Here is a 19888-nt window from a genome sequence, read left to right as displayed (position 1 = left end):
CAAGTCCTTAGAAGGATCCCGCCCTGGTGCGAGAGCTGCGAACCAATAGGAAATGGCAGCTGAACGGTGGCGCGGCGGCTGTGGGTGGAGTCACCCCCGGGCCTGGACGGCAGCCTGGCTGGGTCAGTCCCCGACTCGCGGCCCTGCTCATGGCTGTGTGGGTGCAGGGAGGCCGCCGTGGCCTGCGCGGGTGCCTTGGCGCCAGCAGGCTGCTATGTCCCCGTTTCCAGAGTCGCGGCCCTCAGGGCGTGGAAGACGGGGACAGGTGAGTGTCTGGGTGGGTACCTCCAACACCTACAGTGCATCTTGATGTTGTCACCCTGGGTACATCAGCGTGACGTCCCCCGTGTACTGACGTCACCGTGGGCAACGTGGAAGCTGTATTTCTTTGCAAGAGTTTTAATGCAGCCCAGCTGTCATCAGTCAGGGCAGGCCATGTCCCATGTGGGCCAGGTGGGCTCACAATTCATATTTTGACCTGTCTCCAAAGCAGTTTATACAGATCCACGACATTATCTGAAGATGACTTGCATCATATACTTTGAAATTTGCACTGCGCCCCAAGACCACCCCAGCCTCAGAACCTGTAGAGTACCATGAATTAATCGTGGGTTAATATATTTTATAAGTCCAGTAATTTAACTTTTGAATAAGCATAAAATGTCACATTTTAGTTTTGAGCCGTCTATTGAAGTTTTGTGTTGCTATTTGAAAATGCTAGTTTTGGGGGAGATGGGGATGTAGATCAGTGGTAGAACATTTGCCTAGTATGCATAAGGACCTGGGTTTGGTCCCCAGTACTGCCAATAATTTAAAAAGCGTGAAAATGCCAGTTTTCAAATCCCGTTTTGGCAATTCTTCATTGCTGAGTGTACTTGAAGCCTTGTAGAATGGAAGTGGTCCAGTTTTCCTTCCCTCCAAGAGACCCAGACTTGGTGGTAAAGAGGAAGAGTTTGGGGAGGGTACAAGTAACAGTTTGGTCCCAGGAGTAGGACAATCTTAGACATGAGTCCCAAGCCCTGTCTCTTCTTCCCTAGGAAGATAAGTCTCACTATGAACTAGTTTCCTCAACTAAAATGAAGGTAATATGAAGGTAATAAGGTCATGTCTACCTTTGGGGCTATTGGAAGATTTCAGAATAGTTCCAGGAGATAATGCCCAAAATACACTATGGTACCAGGAGCTATGGGAAGTGATCAATCAATTCTTTCAGCAAATATTCATTGAGCAATACATTACATTTGCTGCTCTCCAGATATATGTGGGGAAGATACAGAGCTTGCCCACAAAGGACTTGAAGTAGAAGGGATGGAGGGAAGAGGAGGCTGAGGCAGGAGGATCATGAGTTCAAAGCCAGCAACTTAGGTCCTAAGCAACTCAGCAAGATTCTGTGTCTAAAGACTGAAGATATTACCATCCAAAAAGTGGGGAGTAAGGGCTACTGCTGAGGTTGCAGGCAGCAAGCTGGGACCCACATACAGAGTTGCCCCTCTGTAAGACATCCTACTCATCACCTCTTGATGTCTGTTTCTTATTAGGCCACAGCCTTCCTCGAAGATCCCCAAGATTTACACCAAAACAGGAGACAAAGGTAGGGTGAGGACAGATTGAAAATGCAACAAAAGATACAAGGCAGGGCTGGGGTTGTGGCTCAGTGGTAGAGCGCTTGCCTAGCATGTGTGAGGTCCTGGGTTTGATCCTCAGCAACACATAAAAATAAAATAAAGGTATTGTGTCCACCTACAACTAAAAAGTATATATACATATATATATATATGTATATATATATATTTATTATTATTAAAGACATATGGCAGACATCATTTCAAAGTTCTTCCAACTTCTTTGTAGCCACTAAAAAGTATATGACCCGCTGGGTGCTGTGGCACATGCCTGTAATCCCAGTGATGCAGGAGGCTGAGGCAGGAGGATTGTGAGTTCAAAGCCAGCCTCAGCAACTTAGCAAGGCCCTCAGCAAGACCCTTTCTCTAAATAAAATATAAAAGAGGGCTGGGCATCACTTTAGGACCTAACTTTCTTAACAAGACTCCTAAAGCGCACAAAGTAAAATTAGGAATCAATAAATAAAATAAATCCAAACTAAAATCTTCTCAGCAAAAGAAACAATCAGTGGTTTGAAGAGAAAGCCTACAGAATGGGAAAAAATCTTTACCACATGCACCTCAGATACAGCACTATTCTCCAAAGATATATAAAGAACTCAAAAAACAACACCAAAAAAACCCAAATAACCCATTCAATAAATGGGCTATGGCACAGGTACTTCACAGAAGAAGAAATACAATCTATCAACAAATGTATGAAAAAATGTTCATCATCTCTTGTAATTAGAGAAATGCAAATCAAAACTGCTGTAAGGGGCTGGGGATATAGCTCAGTTGGTAGAGTGCTTGCCTTGCAAACACAAGGCCCTGGGTTCAAATCCCCAGTACTGCAAAAAACAAACAACAAAAACAAAAACAAAAAAACTGCTCTAAGATTTCATCTCACTCCAGTCAGAATGGCAATTATCAAAAATACAAGCAATAATAAGTGTTGGTGAGCATGTGGGGAGAAAGGTACACTCATACATTGTTGATGGGAATGCAGATTGGTGCAACCACTTTGGGAAGCAGTATGTAGATTCCTAAGGAAACTTGGAATGGAACCACCATTTGACCCAGCTATCCCACTCCTTGGTTTATACCCAAAGGACTTAAAATCAGTATACTACAGTGATGCAGCCACATCAATGTTTACAGCAGTTCAATTCATGATAGCAAAACTATGGAACCAACCTAGATGTCCTTTAACAGATGAATGGATAAATAAATGTGGTACATATATACAATGGAATATTACTCAGCCTTAAAGAAGAAAGAAATTTTGGCATTTGCAGATAAATGGATGGAACTGGAGAATATTATGCTAAGTGAAATAAGCCAAACCCAAAAAACCAAAGGCCAAATGTTTTCTCTGATAATTAAATACCGATTCCATAGTTGGGAGTGGGTGGAAAAGAATGAAGGAACTTTGGATTGTATAGAGGGAAGTGAGGGGGAGGGTAGGGTGGATGGGGATGGGAAGGCAGTAGATTGAGACAGACATTATTACCCTATATACATGTATGAAAAAAATTTAATATTTATCACTGTCAAGAAAAAAGATAATGAAAAAAATAAATAAAAGTAAAAAACAAAACAAAAAAAAAAAAAACCCTATCAGAGTGATACCATTTCCTGAAGTTGAAAGCCACGCAGATCACTGCTAGCCGTTGTTTTCTGGATATATACTTAGAAGTATAAATGTCCACATAGGATATAGCTAATGCCATTGCACTATGGATTAAAAAAAGATCAAATGGTACATTTCATGTTAAGCATATATTACCACCACCCTAACACAAAAGCATGTCCGGGAATGACAAAGGTCAGGTGCTGGTATCAATGACTGCCAGCCAAAGACCTCCAGGGACCCCCCTGTGATCAGAAACAGTTGGGGCAGTTGGCTCATTAGAAGGAGGGAGATGGCCCAGCATGGGGACTGTAGGGTGACTCTGTAAGAGGGTGCTGGAGGGGCTGGGGCTGTGGCTCAGTGGTAGAGCACTTGCCTGGCACGTGTGAGGCCCTGGGTTTGATTCTCAGCATTGCGTTAAAAAACAAATAAAAAATAGATACTGTCTCCATCTACAACTTAAAAATATGTATATTTTTAAAAAGAGGGTGCCGGAAGAAACTTACAGGGTGGGCTTGTGATGGGTGACTTGGGGAAGGGCTTGAGGAAGTGAGGCTGTAATCTGTATGGGACACCGTCAGAAAGCAGGGCTAATTGTGTAATTAGGTTTTTGTTTTTGTTTTGCAGTGCTGGGGATTGAACCCAGGGCCTTGTGCTTGTGAGACAAGCACTCTACCAACTGAGCTACTTCCCCAGCCCCTTAATTGTGTAATGGGGTGTTTTGATTTTTCTTTAGAAGGCAGGAGCAGCCAAGAGGTGATAGAGACGCATCGCTACTGACACTAGCCAGGAAAGGGGCATTTGGCATTTTCATAGTGTGGATGTTGCTCAGCTGCGGCCTGGTTTGTTTTGGTCCTGATCCGTCGCAGGCGTAGGGTGGACCATCCCGGAGGGTTCTGCGAAATCATTTGCATTCAGCAGAACACCACAGCCTACCTGTGAGCCTCAGGGTTGCCTGGCAACACCAAAGACTGCCAGATAAGGCCAGGCAGGACCCATGACCTAGGCAGAGGTGCAGGGGACTTGGGTCCATGTGCGAGAGAGGGATGACATACATGCAGTCTCAAATGTCTTATTTCTTCAGCAGGCTGCTTAGTACTTGGAAAGCACGTTAGGGAAGGAGTAAGGGAGTCACCCTTAGGAGGGTGACTGGAAGTGGGTGGGGGGTTCTTCTGGGGTCTAGTCAAGTTTTGTCTTTGAGCTGGGTGCTGATCACACAGTTAATAGAAATTCATGACCTTGGGCACTTAGGGTGTCAGTTCTTTTCTTTCTCTCTTCTTCTTTTTGATTTATTTTGGTATGGGGATTGAACCTGGGGTGCTTTATCACTGACCTCTATCGCCAGCCCTTTTTTTTTTTTTTTTTTTTAATTTTGGGTCAGGGTCTCACTGAGTTGCTTAGGGCCTCCTATGTCACCGAGGCTGGCCTCGAGCCTGCTATCCCTCTGCCTCAGCCTCCTGAGTCCCTGGGATCACAGGCGTGCGCCCCACACCTGGCTCAGCGTTTGTCTGTCTCTTGACCTTCACATTGAACACTTACGGGCTGGTGGTGCGGCTCAGTGGTGGAGCACTTGCCTAGTATGCACACACCCTGGGTTTGATCCCCGCACCTCAACGGGCAATCAAAACACAGCAAATCGGGGGGCGGGGGGCTGTCTTCATTTGGGCGGCTTTATGTTTTTTCCCACAGGGTTTTCTAGCACCTTCACAGGAGAAAGGAGACCTAAAGATGACCAGGTGTTTGAAGCCGTGGGAACTACCGATGAATTAAGTTCAGCTATCGGGTAAGGAGCTGGGACTGGCCCGAGGTGGGGTCGTGAGTGAATGCCACGCACGTGGAAGCTGTCTGCACCAGACCTGCCTGAGTTGGGAGCACAGGCTGGCCAGCTCCGCTTCCCAGGAGTGACATCTCCACTGACCTTTCACTGGCCAGAGCCATTCCTGTGGATGTGCCTGACATCAGTGGGGTGGCTGGGGCAGCACCTGCTGAGAATTATGGTACAGCCCATCATGCTCAGTGCTCCATTAACAGCGTGAGCCCCAACAATCTCCAGCGCTGTTTCCAGAGGTCTGACGTGGCTTGTGGTTATAGGGGTGTGGGAGTCAGACGGACCTGGGTTCAAATTCAGTACCACTGCAGGTAGCTGTGTGATGGTAGGCAAACCCCCAGCCTCTCTGAGCCTCTGTGTACTATTCTGTCAATTGGTCATAGTAATCGTATCCATCTCGGTGATGGGCAGACCAGTTGAGATTTTTCAAGGCAGATAATGTCAGGGAGTGACTCGTCCAGCAAGGTGGAGAAGGCAAAGCCCTGTGTGTGGGGGTGGGGGGGGCAGGATGACGTGGGCACAGTAGAGACACCATAGGCTCTAACATTGGCCATTCAGAATTAGCACATCCGCCAGCCGCTGGCCGTGGTGCACACCTGTCATCCAGCCGCTGACTGGATGTGACTGGGGGACTGAGGCAGAAGGGTTTCAAGTTCAAAGCCAGCCTCAGCAACTTAGGAAGGCCCTGAGCAACTTCAGGAGACCCTGTCTCTAGACAAAATATTAAAAAAAAAAAAAGAAAACTGCTGGGGATGTGGCCCAGTGGTTAACCACCCTGGTTCAATCCCCCGTATTAAAAAAAAACAGAATTAGCAAATCAGTGACCAGCATCTTCCAACCGATGCAGGGCAAGAGGTCAGTCTAGAAGCCTCAGTGATGGATTCTTCCTTTGTCAGATATTGACTGGGCACCTCCGTGTGGCAGGCACTGCTAACCAGAGCCTCAGCCCTGCCTCCAGGTGGCCACGAATGCTCCCTGGACGCTGCTCGCAGTGGGAGCTGGCATGGGGCTGGCACCCGGGGGATCCCGCAGTGGCAGATGTTTCTGGGCGCCTACAGGGTGCCCGGCCTAAGGCATACTTCAGCGGCAAAGACAGGGTCTCAGCCACGCAGCCTTCCTAACATCCCGAGGGGAGACGAGCCAAGGCTGACTTCCACGTTCAGCTCGTTCTGATCGTCCGATGGCTGGGAAGACGCACGGGTTATTCTTTGTTCCCTTTCACGTCCACTGTCCACTCTCCTCTCTGCCTTTCTGTGCCTGGGCAATTGGCCTCATCACCTGGTGACCAGCACCCTGGTTCCCTCAGTGGGAGGTGGCAGCCAGGGTTGGAGAGCAGGTACAGAGGTCTGAGAGCACGCAGGACTCCGCTCCCTCGCCGGGCGTGGCCCTGGCGGCACAGGGCTCCTGCCCAGCTCCCTCCCTGGAGTCTAGCACTCAGCGGGGTTGGGGGCACTCTCCCCATCAGCCCCTTCAGGCTCCTGCCTTTGCTAGTCTTCGCCATTGCTCATCAGTTCCTCTGAGAAGCCTCCCTTCAAGAGCACCCCTGTTCCCCTCCAGGACCCTGGTGGGTTCAGGAGACGGGGCTGCAGCAGAGGCCAGAGCCAGCATCTTGCCCAGCATCAGGGCCGCTTCCTCCCACCTCCCATCCCCTTACCAGGAGCTCGTCCGCAGCCTCCAAAGCCACCCCAGCACCCTTCCCCAGGAAGCCCGCCCTGCCCCCAGCTGAGGCCCGCCGAGGCTTCTCCCACCCTCCTTCAGCACTGACCACAGTTTGCAAGGAGAGGCGTTTTAGGAAAGAACTACCCCTGTCCAAATGGAAGCTCCTGACGTTCCCATTGTCAGCGAGAGAAACAGCCCCGTGGGTATTGTAGCTAAGTGTGCTGGATGGCCCGCGCCTGGGAGTTCACTGTCTTAGAGCCGCACTATGTCAGAGGATGTTCTTTGTGCTTTTTCTCATAGTTTGGCTATGGATTCAATTGCGGAAAAGGACCATGCATTTGCCGAAGAGCTTCAGAAGGTAAGTAGCAGCCTCTCACCCCAAAATGGGGAGGACGAACTCATCATCCCTTTTGTGTTGTCGGGGCCACGCTCATCTGAGGCCTCGGTTTCTCCTCATCTGTGAAATGGGGACTTAGAGAGAGAATCCTCCTGCTCAGGCAGGATAGAGCTAAGTGAGGAGGAGTCTGAAGGGCAGCAGCCTTAGCTGGCGGCGGACTCTGTCCCAGGGGGCATTTGGCAGGGTTCGGGAGGTCTTTTGGGGTCGTCACATCTGGAAGTGGTGGCTGCTACTGGCCTATAATACGGTGCAGACCAGGAAGCAGGCTCAATCTCCCTACAATACATGGACTGTTCACTCAACAAGGGTGACCCAGCCCCAAATGGGCAGTAGCCTCAGGCTGAGAAAACCCTGATGAAGTGCCACGGGCTTTTGGGGACACTCAGCACCAGTGAGCCACAGCTAGACTGCTGGTTAGTATTCATGTGAAGGACTGGGGCCGGGCAAGGTGGCACACCTAGCTAGCCCAGAGGCTGAGGCAGGAGGATCACAAATTTGAGGCTAGGCAGGGCAACTTAGTAAGACCCTGTCTCAAAACAAATCAAGAGGGGGATGGGTCGGGGTCTAACTCAGTAATAGAGCACCCCTGGGTTTAATCCCCAGTACCTCGAAAAAGAGGAATGGGGCCTCAGACTCCCAGAGTGAAGGTCAAACACAGAGATGGGGCTGCACCTCCGAGTGCCCAAGGTTGCCACCTACCTGTCCTCTGGAGTCTAGACAACCCAGGCACGAGCTCTGGAGCAGACGGGCCTCCTGCTCCTCGAAGCCCCGTGAGCCCCAGCTGACCTTTCTTCCAGCAAGTGGCCTCTACACATTAGGTTCTGCATCCTGTTGGGCTGTGAGGCCCACAAGGAGAAGCCCAAAGCTGTCCGTTCAGAGAGAAGCGGCAGCTCTCCAAGGGCACAGGTGCATGGGAGACAAGGACCAGAGCCCAGGCGGCTCCTCTGGACCTCCACTGGGGCCCTTGCTGCTCATCGCTGGACACTGGGGCCTTTTCCTCCCTCGCGCCCTGAAACAGCCACACCAGGTCCCCTCAAGTGGGCTGGGTGGCCCAACGAGGCGTCGTGTGGAGGTCTGACGGTTTGCCTGTAAATGTCGCCTCACTGAAGCCGGACAGGCCCCACAATACAGCTCTCGGCGCACTCTGTGTGCCAGGTGACACCGCTGCCCGTGGCACGCCCTCATTTCTGCCCCACCTCACAAGCAGGTCTCCCCCTCCCCCCAGATCCAGTGCACGCTGCAGGACATCGGCTCGGCCCTGGCGACTCCACGCTCCTCAGCCAGGGAGGCTCACTTAAGTAACTCTCAGAACCTGCTGCGGGCATCCAGAGGGCCCTGGGGTGGGGACGCTGTCCTGTGCACCACTTGGGAGCCCAGGCCCAGGCCTCGCCCAGTCGGCCGTGTGGCCTCACCCTACCCCTGGGAGGGAAGCTGGCCCTGGGCGGGGGGAAGCGGTGGGAAGGCCAGCGGCGGGGTGCTCCCTGGGCAGCCGGGTGGCCGTGCCTCATGGCAGGTCCCTCTGCTCCTCGACTGCCCAGCGCACGCGGCCTTCCAGGCAGGGCCCTACTCGGAGCTGGAGAGGTGGTCGACAGGTACTCGGGCCAGCTCCCCCACTCACGGCTTTTATCCTGCCGGTAGGTACTGGTGGCCTCCACCGGGGCCTTTCAGCCCTGTCTCCTCCACATAGCCTCAGTAGTGACTGCTGTCCTCCACCCCAAGTCCCCTCCAGGTCCTCTCAGATCCACCCCAGCTCTGTGCCCTTTGGAGGCGGGTCTCCAGAGGGTGCCACGGGCCCAGGAGCAGAACTCCTGCCCAGCCAACACCCGCTTTCTCCTCTCAGTCAGGAGGCAAGAGTAGCGCCGCGCTGCACTTCTGCCGGGCCGTGTGCCGCCGAGCTGAGAGACGGTAGGGGGCCTCGGGGAGAGGCTGCCTTTGCGACAGGTGGGAGGCTGCACCTTGGGAGAACTTTCTCAGGTCTGATGTGCCCAGGGGTGCCAGGACAGGCCACGTTCCTGTCCTCAGAGCCTGCACTGCAGCGGGAGACAGACAGGAACTCACTGCCCACTGCTCGTTGGCACACAGGGTCTACCTTTCCTCCTGAGAGCAAGAGAAGATGGGTTCCAGGCTGCTTCATTGGTGGGGATGTTGACATAAAGGACTCTGTTGGCCCACAGATACATAAGGGTGTGGAGGGGCTGCCCAGCCGCAAGGGGCCAGGGTTGCAAGTGGTCAGTAGCCCACCACCAGCCGCTAGCCCCTCGCCTGACTCAGAAAAGGAAAGCCGCTCACAACCTTTTCAAGGACCTGCAGAATGTCTGTTCACACCCCCTCCCCAGCTACAGAGAATGGAGGTGCACGCCGCCTTAGCACAGCCACCTGCTGTGCGGACACTGTTTCTGATCTCATTGATTCCTCGTGAGAACCCTGAACTATGGTGGCAACCCCACTTTACAGGAACCAGGAGACGGGCTCAGAGAGGTGACATCATGCCTTGGGTGACCAAGTGGTCCATGGCAGAGTGCAGATTGGAGCCCAGGTTTATCTGGGCCAACCCCTGAGCTTTCCATGACCCCACACCATAAAGGCTTTGTCCTTCATGAAAGGCTCTTGGTCCTAGACAGGCCCAAAGGAATACTGGGTAAGAGAAAGCTTTAGCTTCAAAAGCAAAAAAAACAAAAACAAAAAACAAAGACAAACAGCTAGGTGCATACCGATGATTCCAGTGACTTAGGAGGCTGAGGCAGGAGGATTGCAAATTTGAGGCCAGCCCTGAGCAACCTAGCAAGACACTATCTCATACAAGGCCAAGCACAGTGGCACATGCCTGTAATCTCAGTGACTGGGGAGGCTGAGGCAGGAGGATGGTAAGTTCAAAGCCACCCAACCCAGTGAGGAGCCGAGAACTGGGCCCAGTGGCCCAAAAACCATAGGCTGGGATGTGGGACAGCCATCCCCATAGCCCCTGCTCTGCGCTCCATCCCTCCTTGGATGGATGGGGCCTCAGGAGAGTGTCCAAGGAAGGAGATTGAATGACCTATTAACCTACCAGGGACAGGGGCCATGTGGGAAGAGCCAGTTGGGCTAAGGCTCCAGGTCCCTGCGTGTGCTGAGTGTGACATGAGTGTGTTCTCTCTCTTGGCAGCGTGGTGCCTCTTGTCCAGAGGGGAGAGACCGATGCCAACGTGGCCAAGTTCTTAACAGGTACTCCACACAGCGAGGGTCTCTACTCTGAGACACCAGGCGCGTCTGAGGGATGTAACAGCAGTGTATCGGGCCCAAGGAGCCCTGCCGGGCTGTGCTCATCAGCTCGCCCCTCCGCTCGTGTTTGTGAGTGTCTGCTGCCCGCCAGGCACAGTGCCAGGCGTGGGGAGGCAGCTGTGGCCGAGACAGACATTGCCCATGTCCCCGGTAGGGTTAGGATCTGGATGGGAGAGACCACTGCCAAAACCAGCTCAGACAAACCTAGGCACAGAGGGTGCAGGGGCAGGAGCGAGGTGCTCCTGGAGGCCGGGTGGTCGGGAAGGCCTCATGAGGCATCTGGATAGTGACCACCACGGGAGGCCGCCAGGCTCCCCACCCAGAGCCCCAGGCCAAGCTCAGGAGCCCCGGTGCAGGACCAGTGACCCAGGGAGGACTCCCCTCCGCCTCAGCAGCCTGCGCCCAAAGCCTGCTCGCTGGTTGGTGTCTGGCTTTGTGGCGTTGAGCACGGGCAAGGCCAGAGCCAGGGGCCTGGGGAAGGGCCAGCAGCCCAGGAGCTATCCCAGCCATGCATGGCAGGGCACCACGCTAGCCCTCCAGGAGTCAGAGCAGTCTCCCCCACTATCACCCAGGAGAGCCAGCAGTGGGCCACCAGAGTGGTGTGGCGGGCCCAGGGGTCTGGGCCTAGTCGGGGGGTTCTGTGGAGCTGACCTCCGAGGGGAGGGCAGGGCTAGAGGAGGGCGGTGGCAAATGCGTGGTGTGGCAGCAGCTGCTCCCCAGAATTCTCTGGGCCCGTGTTTCCCAACCAGGGCATCATGGTTCTGGAGACACTTTGGTTGTCACTGCTGGGGCTGGGGTGCTACTAGCATCTAGTGGGTAGAGACTGAGATGCTGCACAATACCCTACAGTGTATAGGACCACCTGACCTCAGAGTGATCCAGAATGTCCTAATGCCAAGTGTGGGTCATGCAGCAGTTGCTGGCCAGGACTCCACCCTGCAGAGTCCCCCTCCAGAAAGGGGATCTGTGTGGCACACGTCCCCAGGTGATCCCACACACCCTCCAGTTTGGGAAGTACCAGTTCCGCTTACTCAAAGGGCACAAGCCAACTCTAAGAGTGGTCCAGAGTTCCTGCCATGGCGTCAGGGCAGGACAGCAGCCTGGTACCAGAACTGGAACCCTGGCTGTCACAAGCTGACCTTGAGGCCACCCGTGTGGCAAGAGGGCTGGGCACCGCTGTCCCTGCTCGGTGCTCCTGGGGCTGCGGGATCCGTGGCTCTCCTCGCGGCCAATGGAGGACGAGCCATGTCCGCACTGACCTCGCTTCTCGGCTTCTCTTCGCTCCTCTCTCCCTCCAGGCTCAGCGACTATCTCTTCACGGTAGCCAGGTACGCAGCCAGACGGAGGGGAACAGGAGAAAATATACAAGAAAAACGACCCGTCGGACTGAGACAGAGGCACTTGAAATAATGCAGTGGGGCAGCTCGCGGGCCCCCTGGGGACAGCGGTGCAGTTTGCTTTCCAGCGTCCTGGTTCCTGAGGGGCTTTGCCTCAGCCCTGCCACCTCCCTCAAAGGACCACGGCCCCTGAGAGTCCTGCCCCTGCTCCCCCAGGGTGTCCTTGGTCTTAGAGGAAGGGGGAAGGGGCTCAGCATTGCAGAAAAGAAAGGTCAAGGGCAGCCGCAGAGAGGAGGAGCTGTGCAGCAAAAGAATAAACGTGGGAAAAGCGGGAGCCTCCGTGGGTGTGGGGGGGGAGGGGCCGAGGGAGGGGGAGGGGAAGAGCGCTCGTGGGCGCGCCCCCCACGGCCAGCCCCACGTGCTCCCGGATCTGGAATGGTACCAGAGGCCCTTGGAAATGTGATCATGATCTACCTGCGCCAACGGGGCTTTAAATGTCACATTCATAAGGGGAGGAAGGCAGGATTGGGGAGTTTAGTCACCTCTGAGCCACCCATCACTGCCACCGCGTGGGGGAAGGACAGCTGCAAAATGACAGGCAGGGCCTCAGAAAGGCGGACTTGGACTGAGCGGGCGTGGGGGTGCCTCCCTCCATGGTGGGGAGGAGGCCCTGGGAGAAGGGCCCTTCCTGCCCAGGGGCGAGGGCCGAGGGCCAGGTGGCACCATTCAGCCCAAGGAAAGGAGACCTTCGGGTCGGGCCAGACTGACCCCAGGGACTCGTGTGCAGGCCACACTCGCGGGTTCGTGCCTCTGAGGTCCGTGCCACGCTGTTGTATCCCGCGTGTCTCCGCTCTCCCTCCTGCTGTGAAATGACGCCGCCGGTGCCAGCTGTGTCCTTGGGAGGAGGGGCGCTGACGAAGGGGGCGAGGCAGCAGTGAGAACAAGGATTCCATGCTGCTAATGGCAAGAGGGGACTTCCTGGAGGGCAGGCTCGGCTGACCGGCCAGGCTGAAGTGCCCGGGGAACGGCTCAGCCGTCGGCCATACGTGGCAGGAGGCGCCACGTTATGCCCGGGCAGGCCGGTCACTCCAGCGGGTCAGCAGACATCAACTTCTCAGCCCTTCTCAACACCCCACCTGCTAATTCCGCCAGCCAGGCAGGTCCATTGGGCTCCTCTGGGTCCCTCTGGCTGACAGGCTGCAGTGGCCCTCTGGAGCCTTGGGCAGAATGAGTGAGGTCCAGATGCCCAGGAGGGAGACACACTCCAGGGGGCAGCCACGGCCAGTGCCGCCCCACCCCCGCGGCGCAAGGCGGGTGCTTGGTGTGGGAACGGAAGGTACACTGCTCATGCCACCTGCCCTGCCACCCCAGGCCCAGATGTGAGGCAGATGTTCCGAGAGTTCCCACAGTCACTCGGTTCCGCCCAGGGCTCCAGATGTGCCCGGATAGGGCGGGAGGCACGGGACGAGCAATACCCACCCTCCTGACCGCGGTGATGGATCGAGTATCAAGGCGCACAGCACTGTGAAACCACCATGCACCAGGGGATGCCTGACACCCACGGCGGGTCCGATAAGCTCAGATTCCCAGGCCCCCACCTCTGGATCCATCTTTCCTTCCACCAGCAAACCTTTCCCTGAGAGATCAACCCAGGACAGAGCTGCCATTTCTCTCTGTGTCCCCAGCAGGAGGAGCGGGGAGACTGGCCTGGCGACCCAGCAGGTGGGCTGCTATGGCTCGGGTGGGCCCTTCCAAAGCCATAGTGAAGCCAGCAAAAGGAAAAATGTGTCCCCACTGGGTACACTAATCAAATAGCCTCCCAGATTTGGAACCAATGGGAAAGTTAATAAAATCTCTAGCGTCAAAAAAGGTGTCGGCACACCATCGGCCAACCTCAGCCGACCCCACGATCACCGCGCACAGCAGCCTGAAGTCATGACACGGCGGGCTGTTTTTATTTAAAATCACAGTACCTGCTGGGAGCAGTGGTGCACACCTGTCATCCCAGCAGCTCTGGAGGCTGAAGCAGGAGGATCGAGAGTTCAAAGCCAGCCTCAGCAATTTAGCAAAATGCTGTTTCTACATTAAAAAGACAGGATGTGACTCAGTTAAGCGCCCCTGGGTTCATTCCCCAGTACCAAAATAAAATGAAGTCGCAATACTTTTGGGGTCTTTCTTCCCACATATTTTGAAACTATTGCATAAAGCCGGGCATGCGGTGGCACACCCATGTAAGCCCAGCAACTCTGGAGGCTGAGGCAGAAAGGCACTTCGAGACCAGTCTTGGTGTCTTAGTGAGACCCTGTCTCAAAGTCAAAAATAATCAGGGCTGGGGCCATAGCTCAGTGGCAGAGTGCCCCTGGGTTTAATCTCCAGTATGGCGAAAATATATATATAGCATGAAACTTGTCTTGATCACCAAGTGTTTTGGTGCTCCCATAATGTGTCACCAAGAAAGTGCCCTGCCCACCCTGCCCGAGGCCAGGTCCGGCTCCTTGGAACGTGGTATCATCATTCTTCACGGGCAGACCCGTGAGGAGGATGCCAGGCAACGTGGTGGAGGGTTTGCCACAGGCGGGGCTCCCAGCCAAGCACTCCACACCCGTGGCCTCATCTGAGACTCACTGTACCCTGGAGGGAGGCAATCTAGAAGTTCTGTTTTGCAGGTGGGGAAACAGGCTCAGAGAGCAGTCCTTGGACGCAGTCTCGAGCCGCCCAGCCTGGCGCCTCCTGCTCCCGCCCCCCACCCCGTGACAGTCCTTTCCATCACGCCCTGGGCTGCGGTGAACAATGCCAGGCGCTAATAGATCCTGCTGTCTCATCCTTCAACCTAGTTTCCCTTAACTGATATCTCATGGCTATTGTTAATGTGCATTTTTCACTGAGTAATTTCCACAGCCCGAACTTGTAACACATCCCAATGACAAACGTCCCCAGTTCTGAATCCCTCGTCAGCTGCAATGTCACCCTCGCCTCCTCCCCGACACCTTCCGACAGCCCATCCAGTTTTATGATCGCTCTGTCCCAGCGATCACTACTGAACCTTTAAGAATCCAGACGCGTTTCAAGTTTAATTGAATAAAATTCGTTGTATAATAAATTCCACATGAACGCTACATAAATCAGTGCCTGGAAGGATTTGTGGCTCATCCCTCCCCCAAGATGGGGGCCCGGGCATCTCACTGGCAATACGGGACCCACGCTGGTCCTGTCTGGATCAGCAAAGGGAACGAATCCCCCTTCGCGGCCAGTTGGGGCATGGTTGGCATTTGCTTTGATCTACTGCTTTTTCTTCTCTGACAGCCCCAAGCAGAGCAAGAGATGGGCAGGCTGGGGACCCAGGAGTGAAGGGGACGTCCCTTGTGTTCACCCAGTCCTTGGAATCAGGCCGCCATTCATCTGTCACCTTTGGAATTCCGACAGAAGCACCACCCACCTGCTCACGCGTTTCCTGGAGTGCCGCGGTGAAATGCACCAGGCCGGCTGGGCACAGTGGCGCTTGCCTGTAGTCCCGGTTGCTCGGGAAGCTGCAGCAGGAGGATCTCTTGACCCCAGGATTTGACACCAACCTGGGCAACATCGTGAGACCCTCTCTCCAAAACAGGAACACTTAAACCCCGCGCAGCACCCTCTTTAGCAATGCAGTGGGGATTCACGGTTGCCTCTGCCCGACACAGGGGGGTTGAAGAGCCCCAGCCCTGAAGCTGAGAAGGAGCACGTGGGGCCGGCAGGGAGAGACAGCTGACGCTCGCAAACCGTGCAGGGCAGAGAATGAGCCGCCAGCACGCGGCTGGGGCATCAGCCTCGGGTTTGAGACCCGCTCAGCCACCTCCTGGTTCCATGACTCTGGGCAAGTCGTTCCGTCTTCCTCAAACTTTCTTTTCACCTGTACGAGAACGGTAGTGTCCATCGCGGGTCCCGCGAGAGTGTAACGAGGCAGTATCTACCTGGGCGCAGCAGCTCTGAGAGCTAGAGTGGTTTTATTATTATTTGAATCCAAATTCCAGCTTGGCCACTTAGCTGGGTCACCTGGAGCAACTCATGTAACCACTCTGAGCCACACTCTCCATCCTCTGTCTTTTATAACTGGGCATGATCATGCCAACTTCTAGAGGTCAGGGAGCAAGTCCATAAGTCCATGGGTCTGGCGCATGGTTGCAGCTCAAAAAAAAAAATAAATAAAAAATAAACCTGATGTTGAATTGTGGTTTACCCTTTTTAGAGTAGTTTCTAGAAGCTCAGTCACTGATGAGGCAGCCTCTGGTGTGTCAGACTTCGCCCTCAGACCAGGGGGACACGGCTGCAGCAACACTGTGCCAGACTAAAGGGCAGAACAGATCCCAGAGATCACTGTCCCCATTTAATGGATGGGGAAACTGAGGCCCGATGAGGGGAGCTGAATAAGCAAATACCAGCCATGACCATAAATTGAGCCCTGAATTATGTCCAAGTGTCTTTCCAAGAACGTTACATCCCGTAGTTCATGGAATTCTCTTAGTAGCCTGTGAAGGTGGAACTATGCCCCCAACTCACAGATGAGGAACCTGAAGCAGAGAGGAGAAACGGCTTTCTCAAGGACACACAGCCTTTGAATCAGGGCATTGTGCCTTCAAATGAGACTACCATTTACCAACACAGCTTACTGCTGCTCCTCCTCTTCCCCTTCCTCCTCCTCCTTCTCCTCCTCTCCCTTTTCTTCCTCTACCCTTCCTTCTCCCCTTCCTCTCCTCCATTTTTTAAGTTGTGGCCTCACTACGCTGCCCAGGCTGGCCTTGAACTCCTGAGCTCAATCAGTCCTCCTGCCTCAGCCTCCCAGCTAGCTGGAACCACAGTGCTCGCCCCACACCTGGTGACCCTGGGGGTTTATGTGTGTTGCTTCTCAGAACACTGCAAGGTATGTACAGTTATCCTTCCTTGAGTGACAGGGAAACTGAGGCTCAGAGGGGTGACACCACTTGCTCAAAGCCACAGGTGTCACTGGGTGAGGCTGGTGGTTACAATCTCACCACAGACCAGTGGTCATTTGGGGGCTCTTCTTACACACAGAGCTTTTAAACGCCCCTGACCTGGGCTAGCCCTGAGAGGCCTGGTCACCCTCCACAACCCCATCAAGTAGACGTCCGCATCTTGGTGTCACAAACTCCGAATCTGAGGCACAGAGACGTGGCCCTTTGGCTGGTGCCACACAGCAAGTAAGAGGCCAAGCGGGCTGGCCCTTGACTGTCTGCCCTGGCACGTTCTAACGTCTCCGCCGACACCCCCAGCGCTCGGCAGCAGAGTCAGGCAAGAACCTTGGCCTCCAGATTCCCTTGGGGCGGTCGCCTTGGGACTGTTGGCTGGGAAGGTCCAAGTGATTGCCAATTAAGTGTCTGGCGGCTTCTGCAGGGGAGCCACCCTGATCCCAGGAGGACCTGGTGGGAAGATGAGAAGCGAATGCCAGGTCATGGCGGGGCAGGCCCTGGAGAGCCGCCCGCATAAGAGCACAAAGCCGTCCTGCTCATCCAGGACCCTGGGGGCTCAAGGTGACCTGCCCCCTGACCAGCCCTCCAGAAGCAGCTCCCAGCGGCTGCTCCCAAGGCCCGGGTCTTCGCCCTGGTCGCTGGCCATCTGCACTGCCCAGGTCCCTGGCCGGTAGCAGGTGCCTTTATTTACGATCACCTTGGAAGGGTCGCGCAGACATATGCTGCTAAGGGTCGTTTGTTCTTGTTTATAAAATTTATGGCTTCACCTCGATTACACACTGTCAAAACGGGCAGGAGCGGCCCCAAAGCCTCTTGCCGCATGACTGCCTCCGACGCGGGTACATCTGTTGGCTCGGTGGGAGCTGTAGAGGGGAATGAGCGCCGCCATAACTCAACAGCCACCCGCACCAGGCGCCAGCGGCGGCCTGGCCCAGCGACGGCCTGCCGAGCCTGCGGGAGGGAGGGTGGCCTGGGGACCTGCCCCAGTCCATCGGCTTTCTGCAGGCGCTTTGGGTTGGGGCGGGGAGGAGAGGGAGCGTCCTCTGCCGCCCTCGGGCCCGCGGCAGGACCCCAGCAGCTGGAGAGAGTTCCCAGCCTGCGGCTCTCCACCTGGTGATCTCGGCGGGCAGAGAGGGACGTGCAGCGGCCGAGCAGAAAGAGACGGGCACCAAGTTTGGGAGGGCAATTAATTTGGCAACTTGAGCGAAAGACCTAGAAGCGCCTGCGCGCCGCGGTCTGGCCGTTCTGTGGCTGGGAAGCTTCCCGAAGGAACTGGACCCCGGTGGAGCCGTCGGGGGTTTTCTGTCCTGTTCATCAGAGTGAAAAGTCGGGAGATCGATCAAGTAAAACACTTAATAAGGAACTGGAAGAAATGTCACCAACCACTGAGAACGATGGGGCCCTCACAGGTGTCGCTGTGGAAGAGTGTCCCCTGCTATTAAGTGAAAAAGAAAAAGAACAAATTATCCAAGAATAATCCAAATCCTGTAAAAGAAATAGAGAAATATAGAAAAATCTCAAGGCTCTATTCCAGCTGTTATTGCTACTTATCTCTGAGGCATGTGATTTGGGGTGGGTTTGGCATTCATTTCTGTTTTTCTCAAGTTTTAAATTTTTCTACCATGAAATTGGGTTAGATCCGAGAAGGACTTACCAGTATAATAGACTTGAGTGAAAAAGAGGAAAGGAAAGGAAAATGGGTCCCCTGCCTGCGGTCAGTCATCTTCCCTTGGGATGACGAGACACGAAAGGAGCCCCTTAGGAGAGAGAGTCCCCCCAGGTTCTCCACTGCTGCCCAATGGAGGGGGGACCCTCCCAAGTCTGGAAGTCTGGAGAGCAGCTCCCTGCTCACTGTGGGAGGGACAGCTGGCCGCCTGCCATCCAGCCTCCATGCAGATGTTGGCCTCCACTCGAGGGCAATGGAGTAAGGAAGAAAAATGATTCTGGCCCCCTGAGGTGCCCCAGGGAGCGATCACACCCCAGGAGCTGCCTCCCTCCCGCCCCCCTGGGTGGCTGCCTCTTTCACTCACACACCGTTATCATCCTAAATTTCCCTGGACAAAGCGGCACCCTGACGGGAGACTGTGGGCCCAACGTGCTGCAGTTAGCAAGTGGCAGAACCAGCACTCCATTCCCGGCCTTCTGTATCAGAATCCAGCTTCCTTTAACCCAGCTATGCCACTCCTTAACTTATACCCAAAGGACTTAAAATCAGCATACTACAGTGACATAGTCACATCCATGTTCACAGCTGCTCACTTCACAATAGCTAGATTGTGGAACCAACCTAGATGCCTTTCAATAGATGAATGGATAAAGAAACTGTGGTACATATACACAATGGAATATTACTCAGCCTTAAAGAAGAATGAAATCATGGTATTTGCCAGTAAATGGATGGAGAGGGAGACTATCATGCTAAGTGAAATAAGCCAATCCTCAAAAAACCAAAGGCCGAATGTTCTTTCTGACTCGTTGATGCTGACACACAATAAGCGGAATGGGGTGGGGAGTGGAGGTTCCCCAGATTGGACGGGGGCGGGGGCAGAGAATGGGGTGAAGGGAGGGGTTTGGGATTGGGAGAGTAGAATGAATGGGACATCACTTTCCTGTGTTCTTATATGAATTCCCGACCAGTGTAACTGCACATCATGTGCAACCACAAGAATGGGAAGTTATACTCCATGTATATATGATGTGTCAGAATACATTCTACTGTCATGTATAGCTAAAAAGAACAAATTAAAAAATATTTTTAAAAATCCATCTTCCTGTCTCTTCCCTTCTGCTGAGAGAGGGAAGGGCTTATCGTAAGAAGGAAAGAGATGCCAATTCCAACTGAAGAAGCCCTAGGCCCAGTTCAGATTCAACAGGAATTCAGCTGACCCACTGGTACTGTCTGCTTTAGGGGGGGTATTGGAAAAAGTGTGTGCTTTTGCCATTTCTGGATTCCAGGGGCAAAGTTCTACTGATTTTAAGAGGGGAGACTTTGAGGGAGATGTGATCTCTAAACGGACAGTCTTGGGGTGCTCAAATTGCCCCTCCAAGCCCACCCCTAAAATGGCTCTCCCAGCCTGAGGCTCCCCAAGAGAGACAACGAGCAACAGAGAAATTTTTCAGAGGTTTGAGGTGACACATCAAGGCCATAGATCTCTGAGAGCCAAATACTTATAAATCTGACTAATTAATTAGTCAGCCCTGATGAGCTCAGCAC

General features: G+C 54.0%; 2 protein-coding genes across 5 annotated transcripts in view; one reads left to right on the top strand and one right to left on the bottom strand.

The window, feature by feature from the left end:
• Window positions 1-19888, bottom strand: part of UBE3B (ubiquitin protein ligase E3B) — a 224352-nt gene that overhangs the window by 148345 nt on the left and 56119 nt on the right. The window lies entirely within an intron of this gene.
• On the top strand, window positions 88-12045 carry MMAB (metabolism of cobalamin associated B). The gene is given in 13 exon segments (XM_079151482.1): window positions 88-265; window positions 1539-1591; window positions 4924-5017; window positions 7022-7079; window positions 8344-8416; window positions 8657-8701; window positions 8704-8721; window positions 8724-8752; window positions 8959-9023; window positions 10261-10310; window positions 10313-10319; window positions 11675-11719; window positions 11721-12045. Coding segments are annotated over 13 exon segments (699 nt in total). The 5' UTR covers window positions 88-149; the 3' UTR covers window positions 11767-12045.

This window comes from Sciurus vulgaris (genome assembly GCF_902686455.1).
Source record: "Sciurus vulgaris genome assembly, chromosome: 8".
Lineage (NCBI taxonomy): Eukaryota > Metazoa > Chordata > Mammalia > Rodentia > Sciuridae > Sciurus > Sciurus vulgaris.
This window is presented reverse-complemented; position numbering and strand designations above follow the sequence as displayed.